Below are 22,290 nucleotides of genomic sequence, written 5' to 3'. Positions count from 1 at the left end.
TGGGCAAAGAAGGTACCTTTGGCACAACGGTCGGTAAATTCATCCTCCATGATGAAAATCCCCAAATGGATTGGGGCTGATCGACTTTTTTTTTTTTTAGGCCGTAAGGACGGTTTAAAATGCCTTCGCACCATATAGGGATCCTATCTATCCTATCCTACGTGAGTGGTGTACCCACTAAAACACTCCCCCCTTCTATCATGGAATTTTTTCCCCTACCCCGGAACCGCTTTCGCATTACTTCAGGGCAAGGTTTCCAAGATGGGCCCATTACAGTTCTATTTCTACTCTCCCTGCGTCCAGGAATGCCTACGATTTTGTAGCCAGCATCAAGCTATTTGGCTCGTCTTCTATTGGGAGTCCGCGTCCATGTTTCTTTTTTTACTGCGTAGAACATGTTCCACGTACGAGGCAATTATTTTCCAGTTTTCGCTGCTAGATATCATTTTTTCTAAGAGATTTTCCGCACTTAGTTCTCCGAGTTTGTTTTGTACAGTCCTTCGTGCTTCTTTCCACCGGTGGCACTTGAAAATGGTATGGTTTGCATCGTCTAGGGGATCGTCTCCATAAATACATGCTGGACTCTCTGCTTTTCCCATGTTGTATAGGTATTTTCGGAAATACCCGTGACCGGACAGCATCTGTGTTATATAGTAATTTACCTCGCCGTGTTTTCTACTGTGCCACTTCTCTATTTCTTTAATCAGTTTAGCGGGCCATCTTCCTTTGCTCTCCCTTGTCCACCGATCTTGCCAGAGTTCAAGAGTTTGCTTCCTCGCCTGTTGTCTTGTGGCCATGTGTATTTCTATTCCGTCTTTCTTCCATAGCCAGAGTTGTCTTCTCTCCTTTGCGAGAAGGTCTATTGGGATGACGCCGCTTATCACTAGCACTGCGGATTCGGATACAGTGCGGTACGCCGAGGCGACTCTCAAGGCTGCTGTTCTCTGCACTTTAGCAAGCACTTTTCGTCTATGTTCTACATTTAATGTATCGGCCCATATTTCGCTACCGTATAGTAGCAATGACTGTGTTGTGTCCATAAGCAATAGTTATTTGTAGTACTAGATTCCAGCTTGGAAAATTCAACAAGCTATCTGGCTGTCTCCGGATCGGAAAGCCACCAACAACATTAAAACATTCGAACGATTTTCTGCTCGACTTGCAGGAAAAGGAAGCGAAAGGCACTTGTATACAAAAAAATAGAGGGACTGAAATGCGTGTGTATGAAGAGCTTGACAAGCTGGCCAACAGAGGTAATGGTCGAAAATTCTAAGATAAGATGCGGCGGTTAACAGATGGTTCCAAGACCGGAGTATACTCTTGTGGAACCCCCAGAGGTGATCTAGTGACTGGTGCCCTGAGCATACTAAAATTATTGAGGGAACACTTCTCCAGCCTGCTGAATGGCAGTGAAAGCATAGCAACAGGAGATGGTGAACCCGATTCCCCAATCAATGACGATGGAACTGACGTTCCATTACCAGACCAACAAAGCGACGGAGGCCGATGAACTATTCAAATACAGCGGCGAAGAACTGATAAGGTGGCTTTGCATGGAATCCCCAATTGGCGCCGCATTGCAAAAAGAAGAAACGAATGTTGTTAACTCGGCTATAACCGCGTAAACGATGTCTACGCCAGTAAAGAAGAAGAGTGGCTGCATAGATACTTTGTGAAGAAAGTGGAAATAATTTCGATAGAAATGATGCGATTTTAGTTCAAATGCACTCAGTAAAACTATGTGACAAAGATAAATAATTATTATTTTTTCATATTTTTATTAATTATACATTTGCATGTCTCCAAAGAAATTTATATCTTCATCTAGCTAATGATATTATTAAATATAATTGTTATTGTTATGTAAATGTTACCCTTTTATTCAATTCGATACTTTAGTTTCTTACCGAACACAAATTGAAAAATATAATGAAATGGAAATAAAGTTTCATTCCGGATATTCAAATACGTTTTGTTCTTTCACATTATCATGATCTAATAGCTATTAATTTATATCACATAAATGAATATTGAATACGTTATTTTTAAGCTTTTAATTATATTTTCAATGTCAATTTTCATTTAATTTTTAATGTTATTTTTCATAACATTTGTGTATGTGTAATAAATACATACGCTGAACACATCATAAAAAAGACGGTATTGCTAATGTCATGTTTCCATTGCGAGAGATGAATGTCAGCAACAATATGCAATATCCGTGAATACGTAAAGTGTAACGTAATTTTAGGATGTTTTGCGGTCGTTTTATGTAATCTATAATAGTTTTTGAATTTTCGGACTTGTTGAAAGCTTTAATAATATCGATAAAAAGAACATTTCAGCAATATTTGAATATCATTTTCCAAATGGGATCTAAGCTAACTCTGTCAAATTTCACTCAATCAATTTACACACGTTATGATATATCGTCATTAAGCCTTTTTACATTTTCTATTTATTATATTATTTTAGCTACGTTATTTAAACATAAGCAAGCTGCGAGTTATAACTGAAATATCTATAGCTTATTAATAATGTAATAGCAAAGATCTTTTGCCTTTATTAACTGTATGTAACGCATTTTAGAAACGCGTAGGTTATTCTTCTTTGCTTCGCAAATTCTTCGAGATATTTTATATATTTTAAATTAGACTTGAACATTGTTCATAATATACGTATTTTGTTACATTTTTATACCGACCAAACAATTAATTATATTTGCCCTACCAATTCTTGTATACTTCTTAATAACTCTTCCATATTTCACAATAAATCTCGATGGAATACCCATGTATGTTTTGTATGCGCAAATTTATGTGACAGCCATTGCGATTCCAATAAATTGAAGCGGTCCTGACTTAGATAAAGGGGCTTTCCACGCCTATATCAATTAAATTTATTAGTAACGACCGTAACATATAATATATTTATAATCCGTATAAACAAAATTACTCACTTGAGATCTCGATCTTCTTCATCGAAATCGTCCAAATACAACGAACCCCAAAGGCAAGCACGTCTGCCACGAATCACTATTATGTATGTCGACGTAACGACAAGAAATATTCCGATTCCTCCCCCACAAGTAATTGTGTGCTAAAATTTTAACCACAATAAATAATATAGGCATACATACATTTTTTTATACAATATCAAAGCAATCTCTTTTACTTACACGAACCGCTTCACAACAGTCATTCTCAGCACAGCATGTTTGTTTAAGACACACAATTGTGCCACATAATAAGCAAATTGAGCTCTCTTTCGGCACTTTATAACAGTTCAGACATGGACGTTCATGGTAATACTAAAAACGCGAAATTAACAAATATGTATATATGAGTGTTACGTAAGTGTATTCATTTCAAATCATACCGTGAATAATCGCTCATACTCCCGAGGTAATTCGAGAAGTTTTGGTTGTTGCCAAGATCCATGCTGATTTAAGATAACAAGCTCACGCACTGTATCTGTTGGTGGCCGAATATCCATTAATTGCTCACACCAAAATTTAGGCAACGTTTGCTCAGTGCCAGATATGAAGCATAAACCTTTCGAAGCATTAAAGCAGTCCCAGTCCATTGAATCTGTAACTAGTTCTAAGTAATAAACAAGACGCACGAACTCCAATCCTGGTGCGGTTATTTCGGGCATATCATGTCTATATAAATGTTGCCGTAACAATGCTGCTATGCGTAAAAATGGCAAGCATAGTGTTTGTAATTGAGCTTCCATGGACTTGAGATTTACTTCGACATCAGATTTCGAAATGTTCGCATCATCGTTACCACCTCTATTATTCGATGAATATCCAAGACCAGAAAATGCATAGAATCCCGCGCAATTCGCCTTTGCCGCAGCAGCAGCAGCCGTTGACGTACTTGGTATGCTTTCTCGACGCAAATGTGACATACGATTTGTGTTATTCAATACCAACGCCATAGCACGTCCCAAATACGGTATATTCGATGAGGTAGTACCACTTGTACGGGAAGAATTTCGTCGGCTGATGGTATCATCATCATCCATGGAAGGAGATTTGTTAAATTTCGATATTATATATTCGCATTCTAAATCTGTGAGTGTAACACATAGTTGAACTACTATTTGGTAGTACAATAAATTGTACATAACCTTAACCATGCAAGTGAAGAAATCTGTAAATAATCAAACAAATTTATTAAACTTTAATTAAAAATTATCCTTACAATTATTAAATGTGATCTTTGCGATTTATTATATATTTTACCTTGGTCTAAATGTAGAGGAGCTAACAAAATAAATTTCAACAGCAACGCTATGGGGTCGGCCAAAAGGCTAGGTATCAGTTCGAGGCAATGCGAAGGTACTGGAGCCGAATCGCTTACCGGTAAACCAGCAAGTGATGCCCAAGATCGCCAAAGTGGCCATTCCACCAACACACGAACGTGTACAGATAACACATGCAGTAAAGGAACTATGCAGTCGCGCTTCGGTTTGTAGCGTGTTGAATTTGTTGTGCATAGAGAACCCCCGCGCTGTATAATTTCCGACTCTAAATTCGTACGAGCAATTGATGTCACGAAGACGAATAGACTGCGTAATGTTGGCGGTACACGCTTCATTTTACGATGAGTAATATTTGTCATATCCTCCATTGCGCGACCCATGGCCTCCGATAGTTTTGTTGACGTCTGCTAAAGCATGACACGACAAAAGAAGAATATATAAACATATAAGAATAAAGAATATTATACTCTTCGAATATATTTACCGTTGGTCGCACATTTTCTTTGATCAAATTGGTCAATTCAGCTACAAGCTGCTCAAAAGGTTGGGTACCTGATCGTACCATCGGCGTTGGTCTATCCAGTTGGGGACTCAGTGGTAGTACCGAATTAGACAGCTGCCTGCAGACTGGACAATAAAACTCCCCTCGTTCATGCTGATGCTGCCGTTGTGTGGCATACAATGTTTTCAGATAAGCATCAAGGCAACTAAGGTGAACATGATGGCCACACGATTGCACATGTACACCATTTTCGTAGGCCATATTATTGGAGAGATACCAGGATTCTTCCCCAAATTTTAAACTCAATAGATCAGTCCGTCGGTTAAACTCAATTGCTAATCTGGTGGTCTGTTTTAACCGTTCCTCGTCTTCGAGACAAAGTGGTAACGGCAATCGTTCAGCGGTTCGACGTCGATGTCCAACAATGCCGCTAGATTCAACCAATACAACAAGTCCAATGGGATTGGATTCAGTACTGGGTGTTGTGCAATTGCAAATAATACAATCATACTCCTTTTCACGGGGCTGCTCTTCGAAAATGTCATCGTCTTCGTCGTCCATGTTGCCCTCCATGGTATGAGCAGCCGTTTGCATGAATTCTTTTTGCTTATTTGCGAAATCTTGCATCATTTTCATTTGCCGCTCCCGTGCGCGCTTACGACGTTCTTCTTTCTCCCTCGTCTCCCGAGCTTTTTGCTCGGCTTGTTTTTCACGTTGATTCGGCCAAAGTGTTGAACGTATCTCGTCAATGCTTTGGGCGCACAACTCATCACGTTGTGCTATTTTACGTATAAGATTGCCAATAAAATAGGGGCCATCACCAATCCGAGAATCGGATACTCGAATTTTTCTATAATTACGAATACGCTTTCTACTCGTGCTACTGTGATTGTGTTTCCGTTGACTAGAATCTAGGTTAAGATTAGAAGCGGCAGCAGAAGTGCTGGCTTCCAAGCAGTCTATATCCATAGCTGAAGGTGAATCTGGTGCGCTATGCGATGGATTACTTGATTCGTCTATCTTTAACAGTCTTTCCTTTTCTAAATGATTGACAGATGTTGCTTTTGCTGTTATGTCATTTTCAATATCCACATGCTTAATTCGGTCTTTTGCTATACTTGAGCTTGAGAACTGCATCCTTTCGCCAGTATCTTCTTCCGCTTCTTCATCTTCACCATCGCTTAATGAGAAACTATCCAATGTACCACTAAGCTGTGAATGTAGCTTTAAGAGTAACGAAAGTATGCTTTCCTCGATGGGGACTTCGTCTTTGTTTTGCCCTCCAATCGCATTGTCTACCAACTGGGTAGTTCGTTTGCGTGAAGCCGAATCATAAGTTCGACGTCCACTCAACGTAGGAACTCCCACCACACCACGTATCGTTGCTGTGGGAACTATGCTTCGACTACCGACCGGTACAGCAACCGGTTGTACTCGTTGAAATGGCAATAACATGCTATTAGCATTGTTAGTACTAGGTGAAAACATTTCATTTTGTTGTTGTGGATTATGTTGGACTTCCGTAGTTCTTCTTAATCCGCTCGCGGATGTTCCACCAGCGCTAACAGCACTACCTCCACCAGCAGTTACACTGCCACCAGCTAGTAATTGCAATTCCCTTCTTATAGCCACTTCCATTCCACTTTCGGGTAATGTAATTGGTTGTAATGAGAAGCGAAAACCTACAGATGGTGAGGCACCTTCAATAGCATCATCGGCATCTCGCAACGTATCATCATCCTGGCTATCTTGTCTGATTACTAAGCCTTGTTCTGGTACTACTGAAAGATCTGGTGGCAAGGCCACTTCCATATTTTGCATTCGCACCATTGCAGTCGACGTGCCACTAGCCACACTTACACTCATTGAATCATCATCTAAGTCATCATCACTGCCACCAATCATGGGCAAAGCAGTCGCAGTATCGCTTTCTACATCATAATCTAAATCTCCGTAAAATTGATTAGAACGGTAACTTGCTGGCGATACCTGTGGCTCGTGAGACTTTAAAGATAACTTTGAGACGACATAACGTAAATTACATCGTAGATTATCAGTCGGATAGCAGTGGAAAAGTTTTGGTGGATCACGTCTCAAAGAAAATGGGTAGCCATGTTTGTTTTTTGGTTCACATTCCACAACGGCAGCCTTGTCATTGTCAGTACCATTAGTGTCGTTACTCTTCTCAACAGCAATTTCTAACAGAAATATTGCTAACGCTAGCAAGTGCTCAGATACGTCCCGCGAATGCACTGCCCGAAATAAAATTGATAGTATAGTGGAGTGAAACACACGAGAATTAAGAATACAACATGGATCACTAAAAGCTACGCCCACTTTCCTTGGTAGTCGAAACGGTGGCCACAAATTACCACTAGCCGGCATCTTATTCTTACTTTTAACATAGTTTGTAAAACGATCGAGAGACGATTGAAAATCCCGCCGATGTACTGCTCGCAAAAGTACATGCAAGGGGTCATAGTGCTGTTCCCACACATCATCAATCGGGGTAAAAAGACCCTGTTCCAAATTTTCCGAACCGGAAGAAGGAGCCTTGTAAACAGACAGCTTTTTCAGAAAGTTTTCAAAGTTTTTCGTATGTACATTGCCAGATCGCTCCGGCATCAATTCTAGCAATTGCGAATGTGTCTTATTCTCAGTAGCGAGTAATGCACTTATCTCAATGATACACTGTGTAGCCTCGTCATTACCGAGATTCGTACGACTAGTTACAAGCGTTGCTAAAAAAGTTAAGAATCCCTCAAGCATTGAGCACTGCTCCAACTTTTGCGGCTGTTTTAATGGTGCAAACTCTAACCACTGACCTACACCGAAAAGTTCAATTGTGTTCTGCAAAAAGAAGTATTGTGGCAAATTCGTTGCACATATTTGCAGAAAGAATAGGTCCATGTCGGCCATAGAATTGCAAAAATTCGCCTGTATATAGGTCATGGCTTGACCTTTGATTTGTAGTCCATTACGCACCCATTTCCCAGCCAGTATCTCATAAAAGAAACTCTGTAAGAATATATCGAACAAGCTTTTTACTACATACAATTAAAACGTATATACATTTGTTTAAAACTATAACATGTTTTCTTATAATAGTGCCACCAGTGGAAAACACACAGTATATGCAAATGAAATATCATTAAATAAACTTTTGCTTTTCTTCGCTTCGCTTCAGACATTTGCTTTGACAAGTAAATTCGATGTATACTTTGTATAAGTTCGTTCACATCAAGGCGAAGCAAAGCAAAGCGAAGCAAAATGTTCGGCTACTCATCATTTTACACTTTGCCAACCTACAGTCGCTATTTTTATTAGAGAAAAGCACGGAAGGCAAAGCGTTCCTGAATTTGTTTTTTTTTTTACTTTGATAACTAAAAATTTAAACATATTCGATGTTATAACAATAATTTACGACGGCACGGCAACACTTGCTAATATCATTCAGAAACATCCTTTTATTTCCAATCATTCTTATAATTTGTACGAAATACTTATCCATTAACTGTTATGTTATTAAAACGTTTGAAACAATTAATAATTATGAGTTTTTTAGTATGAATAAAATGGTTTTTCCCCTGATTCATTTGAAAGTTAACAGTGCGGAGTAGGAGTGATGTTAACAGCGAGAGTGTACCATTAAAGAGCTAGCAACACTCACAATTACTCTTGCCCATGAGCGAGTTTTCCACACTCTGGTTTAGTCAACGAATTTATTTATTCGTATAATGGCCTCTGACTAGTGCTGAAGTGTTGACGCGGCGACTGGTGTGTGTGAAGTATCTCTTTGAATATACGCGTTTAAGTAGAGTACCTATGTTGTTAGTTTAGTATTGTGACACTTTTATTAAACGCGGTTACCTCCACTATTTTAATAAGATGTTTTGAAGATTTTAATTTATTGCAATATATATAACAAAAAATAAATTACATTCAAATAGCTACAATTACCGCAATTATAAAAAAATTCAATGTGGCTGTTCGGCAGAAACTTGTCTGGGCTTGTGGTAATTTTTTTCATCTTCTTCGCCACACCGCCACCAGCCGCTGCCGTTATAGAGGATGTGCTTGACGTTATTCACGTGGTGAAGGAAGTTACTGTAGGAATCTTAAAGGCTTGGGACATTGTACAACAATCCCCAATCGCCCAAAACATTGAGTTTCCTTTAATGCGTGAGAAACAACGTAAAGTTTTGCAGCGTTTAAAAGAAATGAGTCGTCAAATAGATCAAACAGAACAAAAGGTTTGTACATACATACGTAAATACATACATATGTACATAGGTGCATATAAGTACCTCTCAGTAGACAACTATAAACATTATCTTCTGTAGTATGCTCAAAACGTTGCACTGGCAGTTGAATCCTTGACAGAATTCATCAATCAAAATTTGCCACTTATGTCTAAAATGAACGACATTCAGGATACGATAAATCGAATTTCTTCTCGTTTCCAACAAATGCAAAAGTATGAAGCCCATCAAGATAAACTGGAGGCAAGCACTTTAGTAGCTTTCGCTGAATGGACTGTATCGCCCAATGCACACTCGGTGCATCATTTAATGGACCGTTTACATTTAATACTATTCGGTCCGGAGGAAAAGGAGAACACAACCATGAATGTTTTGTCCTTACTAGCAAAAACTTATGAGGTAAGAATTTAAGATTGCAGCCGGTATGTTCTAATAAAAACATATTCATATCAGTAGTATTTTCTTTTACCGGAACTTAATTACAAAATGTCGCAAATAACTCTCAGTAAATTGCTTGTTACTTTTTTATTTTGAAGCTATACTGATATGCTATAAATCTAGCAAAATGTTTCTTATAAATCGGTGATGACAAAGTCAACTGGCAACACGCATATGTGAATATGCATGTATCAAAAACGAAATCGCCAATGGGCACTGCAAAAGAAGTGTCAGTGAAATCTGAGAAGCTCGCCAACAAAGCATAAACAAATAACAAGCAGTTCTATGACTCACTCAGCAATTTATTCACTGTTAAATAATAAAAAGAATGATAAATGGATAGACTGTGAGGAAACCGAGCATTCAAAACCAAGTGAATAAATTTAAATTAATTCAAAAGCGAATAAGCGATTAAATAATGTACATTTTTTCCTCCATTAGTAACATGTATTTAAGTCAAAATACTGATTAAGTAATGCTTATTTTGGTAATCCAAAAACATGAAACTTTCAAAAAACAAAAGCCCGTAGGAAGAGTTCCGTTTATATACACAAATTAAAGAAAACCAATGTTTAAATCTCTAAAGCTGGGTTTGGCATCACTAAGCAAGTAAAAGGTAGAAATACTTAAACACAAAGGTACATATTATACGTATGTAAATGTCATATACCTACTATACGTACATTAAAACCTAATGCTCATGTACTTGCAGTCACAAAAGCAATCCTCTCCCCACCCAAAACTAAAACAATGAAATAATAAACACACACATTACTGCTGAGAGTAAATAAACAAGACGCATAGGTAGAGACTCTCTTTGTTATAGTCATATTGTTTATTGATGCGAAGGTTGCGCTGCCATTTGCCGACTTTTATAAAAATCTGAGTACGAACAGAAGAGTGTTTTCATGCTCCGTCTATGAACTCTCAGTTGGTTTTTTTACCTCTCATCACAATGAATTTTAGACTGCAGTCATTCTGTTTTACTTTAGCTTTGTAAATTGAATAAAACAGACTGGATCTTGGTACGGCGCAATAACACAAAAATTTTAAATCTTCAATTTAAAACAAAATAAGCAAAATATTTCTTTTACAATACAAATAAAAAAATATTACTAAGTGTTATTCGAGTTCAGTTTCGACATGTCAATTGGATACGGTTCGCTATTGTCGTGAAATAAGTACAATATAAGATTTTAACCGTAGAACAAAAGCTCTGAACAATGTTTAAAGTTTATAATATGTGATGATGGTGAACAAAAATGTGATAAACCAGCGATAAACGTCTAAATATCGGAGTGAATTCACATACAGACAAAGAATAAATAAACGTCAAACGAGACTATTTGTCGTCATAAAGAAAGAACAACAAGTACATAGTTGTGAAAAATCAGGATGGAAACAAAACCAAGAGGCAAATAAGCAAACGTTATATTTAATAAAAGAAGAAAAATCAATATTGAACAACACAAACACTATTTAATTTCAAGTCTACAAAAGTTTTTACTATATTTTTATAGGAACAATTTAAGAGTTTTAAAAAACATTGTCAATATTACACACAAACATAGGCTCCCAATATTAAACTGATAATGTTTTATAATTTTTCTGGGGTCAACAAAGATAACAAACCAAAAACGAAAGTACTATAATAATAATAAACTTGAGCAAACATTGAATAATAAATATAAAGAGGGAACGAAACGCAATGTCGACCCTTTGCAACTTTTATCTCACCCTTACGGTGATTGGATTAATCTTAACAAAGGCCGTATTCTCGGAGGCAAGGGTAGAGGTACCGGAGTTGCAAGTCGACGCAATACGCTACGAATATATCGCCCTTCAGAAATCACTTTGGCTTTATTTGGATAAAGAGGGTACCAGCAAAAGTTCTGAATTTCGAAAAGTTTATGATTCGCATCGAAAATTTGTTAACGATAATTTCCAAAGCAATTTCGAAGTGGGAAGATATGATATACTAAATCACTATGAATGGAGTCTATTGGAACGCGACCTTCTACAAATCGACAGGATGTTTGATTACTATCAGGTGCGAAACACATACATACATACATCCGAATGGAATAGATCAATTTGGAAAAAAATATGGTCACAATTTTAAACTCGATCATAAATCATTTGTTTCGTGCATTTGCAGAACTTCATGAACGAGCACAACAATACTGCCGAAGTGAACGAGCGTGCCATTTTGGACATTTGCGAGACGGTGCTTCGCAATGATAATGTTTTCTCTATGTCGCGTATTTTTCAGGAGTTGGAGTTAGTGATGGTCAAGCAAACTCTTTATTATAGAGCAATGTTGGTTAGTTTATTAAATACATGTTTTTGTTACGCCAACGCAGGAATCCATTTAGAAATCATATAGATACATGTAATATACATATATGTGTATGTGCACACCTAAATTATTTATGTACATATACGTATGTACATATATAATCAACAGTCACGAACAAACTAATTTGTATATTAACCAAATAGATTTCGTTTATATAAGAATGTTAGAGGAGATCGTTAAAATTATGATAACTAATCCCCTGATTCACTAGTGTTTTATGAAATAATTTTTGTTTTAAATTCAAATAGTAATAATTAAAAATAATTGTTTAGAAAAATAAGTGGTAATATTTGGTATCATGCGCAAAAAAATTATATATATTTATTATCAGACGATAACGATCAGATTCACTGTTTGTTAATTATAGGAATCCACGGATCAAATATGCCATACACAACAATCGGCACAACAATTCATTTATTCACTATATTCCGATATAGCTCTTACAGAGTTAAAAGGCTACACTATGATGCAGTTTTCGTGGATGATGTTACGGATTTACGGCAAAGGTTGAATAATGGAATATTTAGCGTTTAATATTTTAATAACGATGTTATTTGTAGGAAATTTTTCTCAAGAAGTTGAACTAATGCGTATGGACTACGTAAAACGAACAGAACGTGCCCTGAAATTGTTGAGGGAGGTTATGCGTCGCGCCGATCGAATTTTGTGGAGATGTGACCCTGGAAAATTTGAGCAAGGCAAAAATTATGACGAGGTGACTCGTCTTCTACAGGGTTATATTGAGAATGAAGTTGACTTAAACAAAGAAGAAACATGTCGTGAGGATTGTGCATTTTATCAATCCACCAGATCCGAAGGCTGTTTCAAAGATCTATATTGTGCACGCCAACCCAGATGTTCAGGAAAATTGTATCACTGTACATATGTTGACGCGGACATGTGGGTTTGTCCCGCTGTAGGTTAAGCTGGTACATTTAGCTAAATAACTGGTTATTGTATAAAAACTGTTTCTTTCAGAGCCGAAACAGTACCCGTCGCTATGAATATCTAGAATATGAAAATGGTCGAGTACTTGGACAAAGAACTCCTTGTGTGCGGGGTACGACAAAGGTAAGCCTTTCAAATGATTCCAACTACATGCAGAAGTATATATACATACATATTATACGAATACTGACAGGTGGAATCCTGGTGGCGCTATCTTTTTTGGCACTGTAGCTATTGCTTTTGCCTGTGCGATGAAATTAGTATAAAATCAGACCGCTACTTCAATTTGCGTGAAACGGTTGCGGATGTGGATAACAATAGGTAAATATCACTAGATTCTATATGTATTTATAGGACAGAATATTCACAACATTTTTTTATCACTTTTAGAGTAGTCACCGGCTTACGCATTACGAAACAAAATCGAATATTTCATTTACAAATCCAAGAAGGAGAACTTTTACCGAGGGGCAATATAAATCGATCGAGTCTTACTTGGAAACCAGTTGAAAACTATCAAATATTCGACAGAGACGTGCGCAATGGTCGTGATTATCATACACTCAGTTACGAAAGTAGATCAATGGATTTAGACGACATCTACACAGACGACAACTCATTTATCGTTGTTGGTGTGCGTTGGAGAGTCGTTGGTGCGCATTTAAATCTTGAAGCCAAGTTAGCAGAATTCGATTTCAAAATGGGTAAACTAATATCCCCAGAAACGAATAGTTTTTGGAAATCTAATGATAATACCGATGTGAGCGGGGAACGGAGGTAAATAAGATATTTATTATTCTCTAAAAAATATTCTAAATTAATCCTCCCCTTCTTAGACAAAAAATTAATCTAAACAACCCCGACAAATCAACACGAACAATAGTCAAATCAATACCCGACTCACGTCATAACCAATATATAGATTTTATAAATACAAGCATGGATAAAGATGCCGCGCAGAGTACGGTACCGTTTATCGATACACAGGAAGTGACATCTAACCCGCCAGTGCCTCTATCCGGTGTCGGCATATATCACAAGGGACGGCAAGGTTACGGTGGTTTTCTTGCACCGAAGATTATGACCTATGATTTTACACCCCACGTTCGAGTGCCACAAGATATTAACTAATTACAAACTTAGAAAGTAAATATTATTATTCTAAGTGTACTAGTATATGGATGTATGAAAAAGGAAGTATATTTATATAATTATAATATTGATATACTATAGCAGACACATCTACATATAAATATTTTAGTAAATATTGGAGTGTACGAATTTCCAATGCAAACAGATTGTAATATTTTTTATGCCAATGAACACAATCACTACTTAGAAAAAAGAAATTGATTGTATTTACTTTGCAACCGTTTCATCAAAATTGAAATTTCTAGGAAATTTATTTACATGAATTAAAATTCAAAGGAAAACAAGTTGAAAAGTATTCTTGCTCGAATTAGTACATAATACACACATTAATTGAACTTTGATGATTTCTAAAACCTATATGTTTAGATCAAACAGTGTGCAGCAAATTTACATAAACTTGAATTAGAAACTGAATATAGTTTTATTTATACTATTTGTTTCTTGTTAGTTATAGACCTCTTTAATTACATATTTACATGGCACATATTAGAGAATAGATTAGCGTCAATATCAATAATATCCGTTTTGTTAAAGAGACCATACCCATATTTCATAATGAATTAGGAGCCATTTCCTCAAACTACTTTTACAAAATAAAAACTAGTAGATATTTTACTATAAAATCTGGAATCTTGTTCGAATACAATAAAATCAAATTGATAAATTCTAAAATTATCCGTTTTTATTGTGAAAATACTAATATGAAGAGAAAACAAGCAGTAAAGGGATAAGTACGATACCAAATATTTAATACGAAAGAATTCAACATTCATTATTCGGCGAAACCGTGAATGGATTACAATCATATGTGATATCTTATTAACTTCTATTACAGGTTATAAACTCAATTAGATTCATTACTACATTTCGCATCGTGTCCGATATATGGATATTAAAATCAACCTAATTAACTTACATAAATCAGATATACGTAATATAAACCCATCTAAATAAGTTAATTTGATATGTTGGGTATATGAGAAAAAGTCAACCAGAGAAACGGAAAATACTACATTAGGCTTGTGGAGTTTATACTAAGGTCAGGACAAATTTCATTCACCTCTAGCGTTTTAGCTTAAGAATGCATGCCCACTTAATTACATGAAAATATCACACATACCTATATAAATATTTTAAAGTCAGGTGAAAAATCAGAAATCACTGAATAAAGAATTTTACCAGACTAAATATATTGGAGATGGGGTAATTCACACATTTTTGGCTTTAAATTATAGAATGTCCAATATAATACGTTAAATTTTTTTAAGATTAAACCGATAAGTAGCTTACAGGCCGGATTACGATTTTTTTAATTAAAAGTTCCAAAATCGGAATTAAAAATTGAAAAAGTTGGATTTAAAACTTAAAATTGATAAAATGATAAAATTGAACATTTAATTTTTAATCCAAAATTCAAACGGAATAATAGGTGATTGTAAATCGTTTCAATGTGTAAATTTACCAACCACTACTCCAGAGAATTGAATTGATGGTTCTGTGCGAGCACTAGTTCAAAATGGTAGAACACACAGTACGCAAATTCCAAAAAAAATAATAATAATTTTAATCATGGTAATAATATTTTTTTTCATCTGATATTTGGGATTAACATTTCTTTTTTAATTTGTCAATCCAGTATTCGGGAAAATAAGTTTTACCGCTAAAACTATATCAACCAAACTTGATAAGGACAAGGGCTTCTAGTACTCCTTTTACGGTTTGTAAATTGATGAAATCGGATAACCATGCCCTGTTGTAATGGTTATACGTTTTTCAGACTTCCGACAGGATTCAGAGGTATCTTAATAAAATTCAGACAGATCTTTATCAAGGAAAAATGCGTTGTCGAAACTCGATTAAATCGGGTCAATACTAAGAAGTCCCTCTAGCCACGCTCATTTTTTTCTAAATACCAATACCAAACAGACAGTTATTGCTTCCACGGACAGTCAATCACTAAGAATTCAACTCATCACTCGGATTATTTTATGTTATGTATACAAACAACAATTAGGCGAACAAGACTTGCATACACGTACACTGCGCAACATGTTGCGAGAGTGAAGAAATTACACAATTGGGGTAATATCAGGTATCTGTACACAAACATGAGCTGAAAACTTTTTAAAAGGAGTTTGAATCCAAATTCCCTTTACGTTAACTTCGCTGAAGTTATGTTTTATACATAAATTTATAACAACGTAAGTAAATTGCCGATATCGAGCAACAAAAGTTTTCACGTCTGACCTCAGACCTAAACCTAACATAATCCCTCCGCTAAACCTAACATAATCCCTCCTCCCATATATAAGTAGCAAATAATGATATAAACAAATGACTAATATTCGAAAGCAACTCACCTGAACTCGTAGAGGATGTATCATTAAAAGAGGCAATATATATGACCTGGTAGGCAGCACCTCTGAAAGCGACATCCCCATTTTGGTTACAGCCTGGCATAGAAACGCTGCCAAGTATCGATGTAATGGAAAGTGAAAGGACGCTTGCATCATTTCATCCTGTTAAAAAAGACATACGTTAATAAGGACAACAATTGGTTTATATAATAACTTCGTGAAGATAAATTTGATATTTACAATAATAATAATCTTCAATTTTAATCAAAATAAGAAATAAATAGATGTCCTAGACCAAGGTTGCCCACGCTGATTTTCATTTGGATGACTTTGGCGCAACAACACAATATTACTTACAACAAATACAGACCTTTTAAAGAACAATACGCAAACAAACAAGATAATCGCCATTCATTTACTGCTAGCTGACATTGGCCTGCACACTTTTAGCTGTAACAAAATTTTCTGGTTTGTTCAGTAAAAAATAGAGCTTCGGGCCGAAATACTTTTTGTCATTCAGAGAACTACGTTGTTGTGATTTTTATTGATATTGTTGACATGTAGCTGCGTTGTTAACCTTCCTTCTGTTGTACTAGCGCGAATATACACTTTGTTTCATTGCTATAAAGACATTATATTTTTGTGAAATACTGAAAATAATGTGTTCCCATTCCAAAACGACTGATGTTATTTTAAAGCTCTATGATAACTCAGAAATTCTATAAGAACATTTTTTTTTTCTAAAGGTACTTTTTTAAGACAGCTCTTCCACCACGAAAAAAGAAAAGAAACAAATTTCTCTTTTTACCTAATAATTAATTATGTTTTCATTAATTAATAAGTGCGAATATTTTAATTGGCATTGAGTTGGTGTAATGAAAAAGCATTTCTGAGGTTAATAGACCATGTATCCAAAATAGCCGTTTTCAATTCAGAAATCGTATTTATTTGACGATAATCCTTGTATCCTTTCTTTCCAGCCATCCCCATATGTTCTCAATAGGACTTACATCAGTCAATGGCAATACCAAAAGGTCGATATTTTTACGTTTTCGTTGATTTTTTCGTATGGATTCTTGTGTTGACTTGTTGAAAAGACAAAGATTTTTGCGGATAACTGTGTGTATAGGGTAGGAGATTTGCTTCTAATACTTCATGGTACTCGGAACTATTCATCCGTCAAGAAGGGAATACTGTTCCAAAATTTGAAAATGCGCCATAGTATACCGTGAGTGAGCCTCCGCCGAAAATGCGCTTTGAAAAATATCGTGCCTCTTTTCGTGAATCTCTCTGTATCCCATCAAAGATGAACTTTTTCACATCGGAAAAAATCACCTAGGTCCAATAGTAAAGTTTTTTGGTAAGAATTGTCTACTTTAACGCAACCGTATTATTCAAAAACTTTATTTTTCCTAATCTTACCTGATATCAGCCTATATTCATTTGATTTCAGGCAAAACTAAGACAAGAGACTTTACGGTGTGGTTTCAAGAGGGGCGCTTTCTGCATTTGCTCACATTCAATGTTAGGTTTTTGTTTCACCGTACGCCAAATTGTTGAAGATGCAAAAATTTGCTTCTCTCTTTTCACTTTCCGTAGTGACGTCGTTGTATTTAACAACTGTCGACAAATTTCTCTTTCCTGTCGCGTGTTAATATTTTTTTCTAAGTTCTCTGGCCATAATTTTCTTTGTTATTCAGGTAATTACACACCACTGTTAACGACCTTCCTAAATTTCGAGACATGGCGCGATTAGTCAAACCCTCAACCTTCAAAGCGTCTATAGCTTTCATCGTTAAGTATGCGGTTGCGAGGCATTTTCCGATTAGCTAACACAATTTAATAAAGTGTATGAGTGTTCCGTTCCGTTCCCACGACAGTCGGGTCTACGCAACCGGAACGGGCCCGGATTTTTATCCGCTCAAGGACTGTAAACTCGGTAGGATTCAGCCGCTACAACAACAGCTACAGTGTCAGAATTTCCATGGAGGTTTAAAATAACATCATTCATTTTTGGAATGGCAACGCATTCTTTTCAGTATTTCACAAAAATATAATGTCTTTATAGCAATGAAACAAAGTGTAGTAGCCGGCCGGCAACCGTATAGTCTCCAAGTATAGTACATATGTATATATCGACTACTTACCTATCAACACTTTCATATACATAATATGATTAAACTAATATTTATAATTGGAATAATTTTACGAAATGTTGTATTATTATAAGTTGATAGTTCAAAGTATTTGACAGTCCAAAATTTGCAAAATGCCCCTGCACTTTCTTGATTTTAACATTTCTGCTTTTTATAAGTGTTGATGGTATTCGATAATTGGAACATTGTATATTCGATAATATACAGAAAATGGTCTGTGGCAGGTAGCCGATATTCACCTAGTTAAGTAAATTTTATATTCAGTTGACGAATTGTGATGAACGTAAAAATTGATTTAAATCTTCCAACATACTTGTAGATCGATTTTAAATTTCTAAGATATTGCGTTTAATGTTCAACAATTTCTTTTATCTTTGCCAAACAAAATGTTAGGTCTAATAAAAATCTTGTGGCATATTATATATTTAAGTACGTACCGGAGACAATTTAGGTTCCAAAAAGTAAATGGCATCCAGCCATTCATGTAGAGTATTAACACAGTATGTTATTATCTTTTTGGCTAAATGAGCATGTGTACCATCCTGCAAATGTGAAATTATAGACCACATGGGGTAAGCACTTGCTTCCAACTCGCACGAGAATGCTGCGTAATATGAATTCGGTTCAAACTCCACATGTGATGTCGTTTCTCGAACATTCACATTCATGCCCTGCAGCATTGACAGAAACTGGAACCACATGTCGATTAGATTATCATCACGTAAGAATACCAAGGCCACTGATTCATGAGAGAGCACATTGTTGAAGTCAGAAACGAGAGGCCAGTAGCAATGATCCTTCATCACTTGGCGAGTACAATCGATTACAAAATGAAAATTTTTATTTGGATCTAGTAAGGAAAATTAAAATATTAAATATAACTATATAAATTTATACACATTCATACCCACCATGTAAAGTATTTTGTATTAATATTTTTGACATCATTAGTTTGAGACTGATTATCATTACATGCAGCAAAGATAACTCTTTAACCATTTTCAACGCTAAACTCTCATTGGAAAAAAGTTGAACGCTCATGTGTACTACTCGATTACTAAGTGTATCTGGATCACGAGACATTTCCAAAACAGATGGTATTCGGCTGTAGTGCATAACAAAAGTTCGAGTGAGATGTTCCTATAATAAGGAGGAAAGAAATTGTAAATTTCAGTTTTCCAGAGAAGGTAGATAGGATACCGTCGTAGCGGGGTATGTTAAGTGCATGGTGGCACGGTATTATTACCTTGTAATCTTGATCAGGCAGCATATTCAGTAAAAAGCACACCAAATTTTGGGGAAATTCAAACTTAAATGTCCAAAAAATGAATTCTTCTAAAAGAGTTGTGTGAACCAACTTTTCCCCCAATGCTGGGAGATGCTTATAATCGTCAGGAGGTTCTGGACGAGGAAAGCGATTAACGGCATCTTCGTATTTTTCACGATTTGATTTCAAAAATCTGCCATGTCTGGTATCCAAGCAAGGAGATTCGGTAAAAAATTTATACACCTATAAAGTAATTTTTAAGAAATGATTTTAATTACTTTTAATTTATAATAAATTACTTACATCAGGATTAATAAGCGCTCTAGTCATCACTTTACGCATTATTTCACCCATATTGTTCAAATCGATCAACATATTGGTAAATTCTTCACATGAGTAGGCCGCCAGATTGTAAGTTTGAGAAGTTGCATCACTATTCTCTCTAAAGTGCTGTAGTAATCGGAAAAGCAATTTTGGCATTATTGCTACTGCTACGGCGAGTAAGTTAGGCGGCACAGGCTCTTTATTGGTTCGATTGTTGATTCCATGATCGCTGCAAAAGCCCTCAGCTTTCATTACAGAAGTATCACCACAATCGCATGCGCCGCCTGCTTGTGATAGGAACATGTTGAAGTCATGATTGGTGTGATCTCCTTTCTTGAAGCAGTCTCGGCAAATTGACATACAAGGTGAAATTCCGCATGTTCGACATCGGTACGCCACTACATGTGGTACCCACACAAGACCGCATTTTGCGTGATTATCATAGCTTCGTACTGTTACGAAAATATATAGATACATTTAAAGATTATTTTAAAATTTTATTATTATGTATAATGTGCCCTCTGTAGAATCTCTTTTTTTTTTGGACAAATATAAGCGATTCACAAAACAAAAACTTGATATATTAGCAGTTCTTTTTAGTGAATTTTTGTATTTAGAACTGAGTTTCTGAGACCAAAAAATATATTATATGCCTTTTTAAATATCTATGTAACCGGAATAATCCCCATCTTGTAAAGAACTGGAATCCAAGCAATAATACTAATTGGAAATGTTTTTTGTTACGACAATATCAAGAACAAACCTTTAGATAGTAATTTCTAATTATGCGACAAACAATAACAAAAACCAAGTAAAAGACTTCTTTAGAAATGTTGTTTAACTTAAGACGTTTATGAAAACTTTACTCCAACTTACCAATTCTTACGAATTCTTGAGGTGTGCGACCTCCTGCAATTAACCAACGAATCCACTCAATATTATCAGCATTGTCTATAGGAGTTCCCGGGTTAAAAAGTTTGTCCACAATTGCGTCCAATTCCGGTGTTTTCTCACTTCGACAGCACTCGGCATTAATTAGTGCTGCTACCTCTTTGCGACTTCTTAAGCTAAATGATGTTGATGTCCCAAAGAAAAAACTCGGTTTAGCTCCACCTGTACTGCCGGGCACTATTCCTGCGGCCATCGCCGAGCTCGAAGCAATAGATGAAGCATCTGTTAGCAGGTCTTCATCCGTTTCGGTTGTGCCTACCGATTCCCAATCCGGAAAATCGAGCCCAGCTCGCACCGAAATAGGAGCAGTGGCAACGGCTACATATGTAGACTGTGACCTAGGTTCTGAGTTTCCTGATGTGCTAACGGAGACACCAGATGGTAAATTAACTACCATCGAAATATCAACATCATCAAATTCGTCATCTTCTGTTATTTCATTATCAACGTTTGAAATATCATTGCTTCCTGCATTACCACCACCAACTCGACCAATTGAAATTTCATTGTTTATGTCGCCACCACTAGATATGTTGTCGTCTTCGTCCATAATGAACAAATTTTATTTAACTATAATTCACTATAACTTTTCGAAGTCAATTGCTTAATTTGATAGCTATTTGGCTAATATATATTCCTCAAAACAGTTGTATTCTCATGAATCAATAAGCGACAGAATATCTTTTTTGTTTTCTTATTTTAAGTTGTCAATCCTCAAATTGACAAATTAAGAAACGGCCGTGATTTTGGGGCCGTGCCCCTTTGTGGATTTTTGCACTTTTTCTAGGCACGCGATGCTGTGACCAAAACTGCAGTATTTGCCCAAAGTTCCTCTTTTTTCGAACGAAAACTTAAAAAAAACACACGCGCAACTTTCCCTGACTACAAAAATCGGAATTATTACTATTTTTTCTTTAATACACCAATTTCCTTTTTTGTGTAAAACTTTTTCTTCTCCTTTATGTTCTATGTTTTCACACTGACTCTCCGCCTTTTTTAACCTTATTTTATTCTCTTGGAAATTCGCTTTTCGCTTCCTATTCGCACATTTTATTCAATTTCGGGTATTTTTCACCCATTTATCTTTTTTATTTATTGATCCTCTGACAACTTCTTTACACAATTTAGACTTATTTATATTCGTGATTTTTTAGCAGTTTTAATTTAAAAACAATTTGTCCATTTCTACAAAAATCTCCAACGATGACTTTACGCGAGTACGACAGTAAAGACATATTACTCAGGGTTGTTAACTCTTGAATCTTACATTAAAAAGTACGAAATCCACTTGTCACATTT

The 22,290-nt window shown here is 36.0% G+C and overlaps 2 protein-coding genes across 4 annotated transcripts; one reads left to right on the top strand and one right to left on the bottom strand.

The window, feature by feature from the left end:
* Positions 1-1,761: 1,761 nt before the first annotated feature.
* On the bottom strand, positions 1,762-22,228 carry LOC120774793 (E3 ubiquitin-protein ligase Ubr3). Of its 2 annotated transcripts, none has more exons than XM_040104579.1 (12): positions 20,917-22,228; positions 20,020-20,492; positions 19,696-19,959; positions 19,361-19,589; positions 18,887-19,299; positions 16,297-16,455; positions 4,757-7,792; positions 4,253-4,679; positions 3,379-4,160; positions 3,179-3,310; positions 2,960-3,099; positions 1,762-2,884 (listed from the first exon to the last, which is right to left on the bottom strand). In XM_040104579.1, the coding sequence occupies exons 1-12, from the start codon at positions 21,539-21,541 to the stop codon at positions 2,767-2,769; spliced, it is 6,798 nt and encodes a 2,265-aa protein (XP_039960513.1). In that variant the 5' UTR covers positions 21,542-22,228; the 3' UTR covers positions 1,762-2,766. The 2 variants fall into 2 exon arrangements, with proteins under 2 accessions (XP_039960513.1, XP_039960514.1); XM_040104580.1 differs by having other exon boundaries at positions 4,253-4,676.
* On the top strand, positions 8,507-14,350 carry LOC120774794. Of its 2 annotated transcripts, none has more exons than XM_040104581.1 (8): positions 8,507-9,027; positions 9,118-9,435; positions 12,201-12,342; positions 12,397-12,752; positions 12,815-12,907; positions 12,978-13,105; positions 13,175-13,561; positions 13,621-14,350. In XM_040104581.1, exons 1-8 carry the CDS (start codon positions 8,755-8,757, stop codon positions 13,913-13,915), a joined length of 1,992 nt encoding a protein of 663 aa, XP_039960515.1. In that variant the 5' UTR covers positions 8,507-8,754; the 3' UTR covers positions 13,916-14,350. The 2 variants fall into 2 exon arrangements, with proteins under 2 accessions (XP_039960515.1, XP_039960516.1); XM_040104582.1 differs by lacking the exons at positions 8,507-9,027; positions 9,118-9,435 and adding exons at positions 10,467-11,524; positions 11,633-11,797.
* Positions 22,229-22,290: the final 62 nt, after the last annotated feature.

Source organism: Bactrocera tryoni, chromosome 4, assembly GCF_016617805.1.
Source record: "Bactrocera tryoni isolate S06 chromosome 4, CSIRO_BtryS06_freeze2, whole genome shotgun sequence".
NCBI classification, from domain to species: Eukaryota; Metazoa; Arthropoda; class Insecta; order Diptera; family Tephritidae; genus Bactrocera; species Bactrocera tryoni.
The sequence above is the reverse complement of the archived record's forward strand: the minus strand, read 5'-3'. Positions and strand labels throughout refer to the sequence as shown.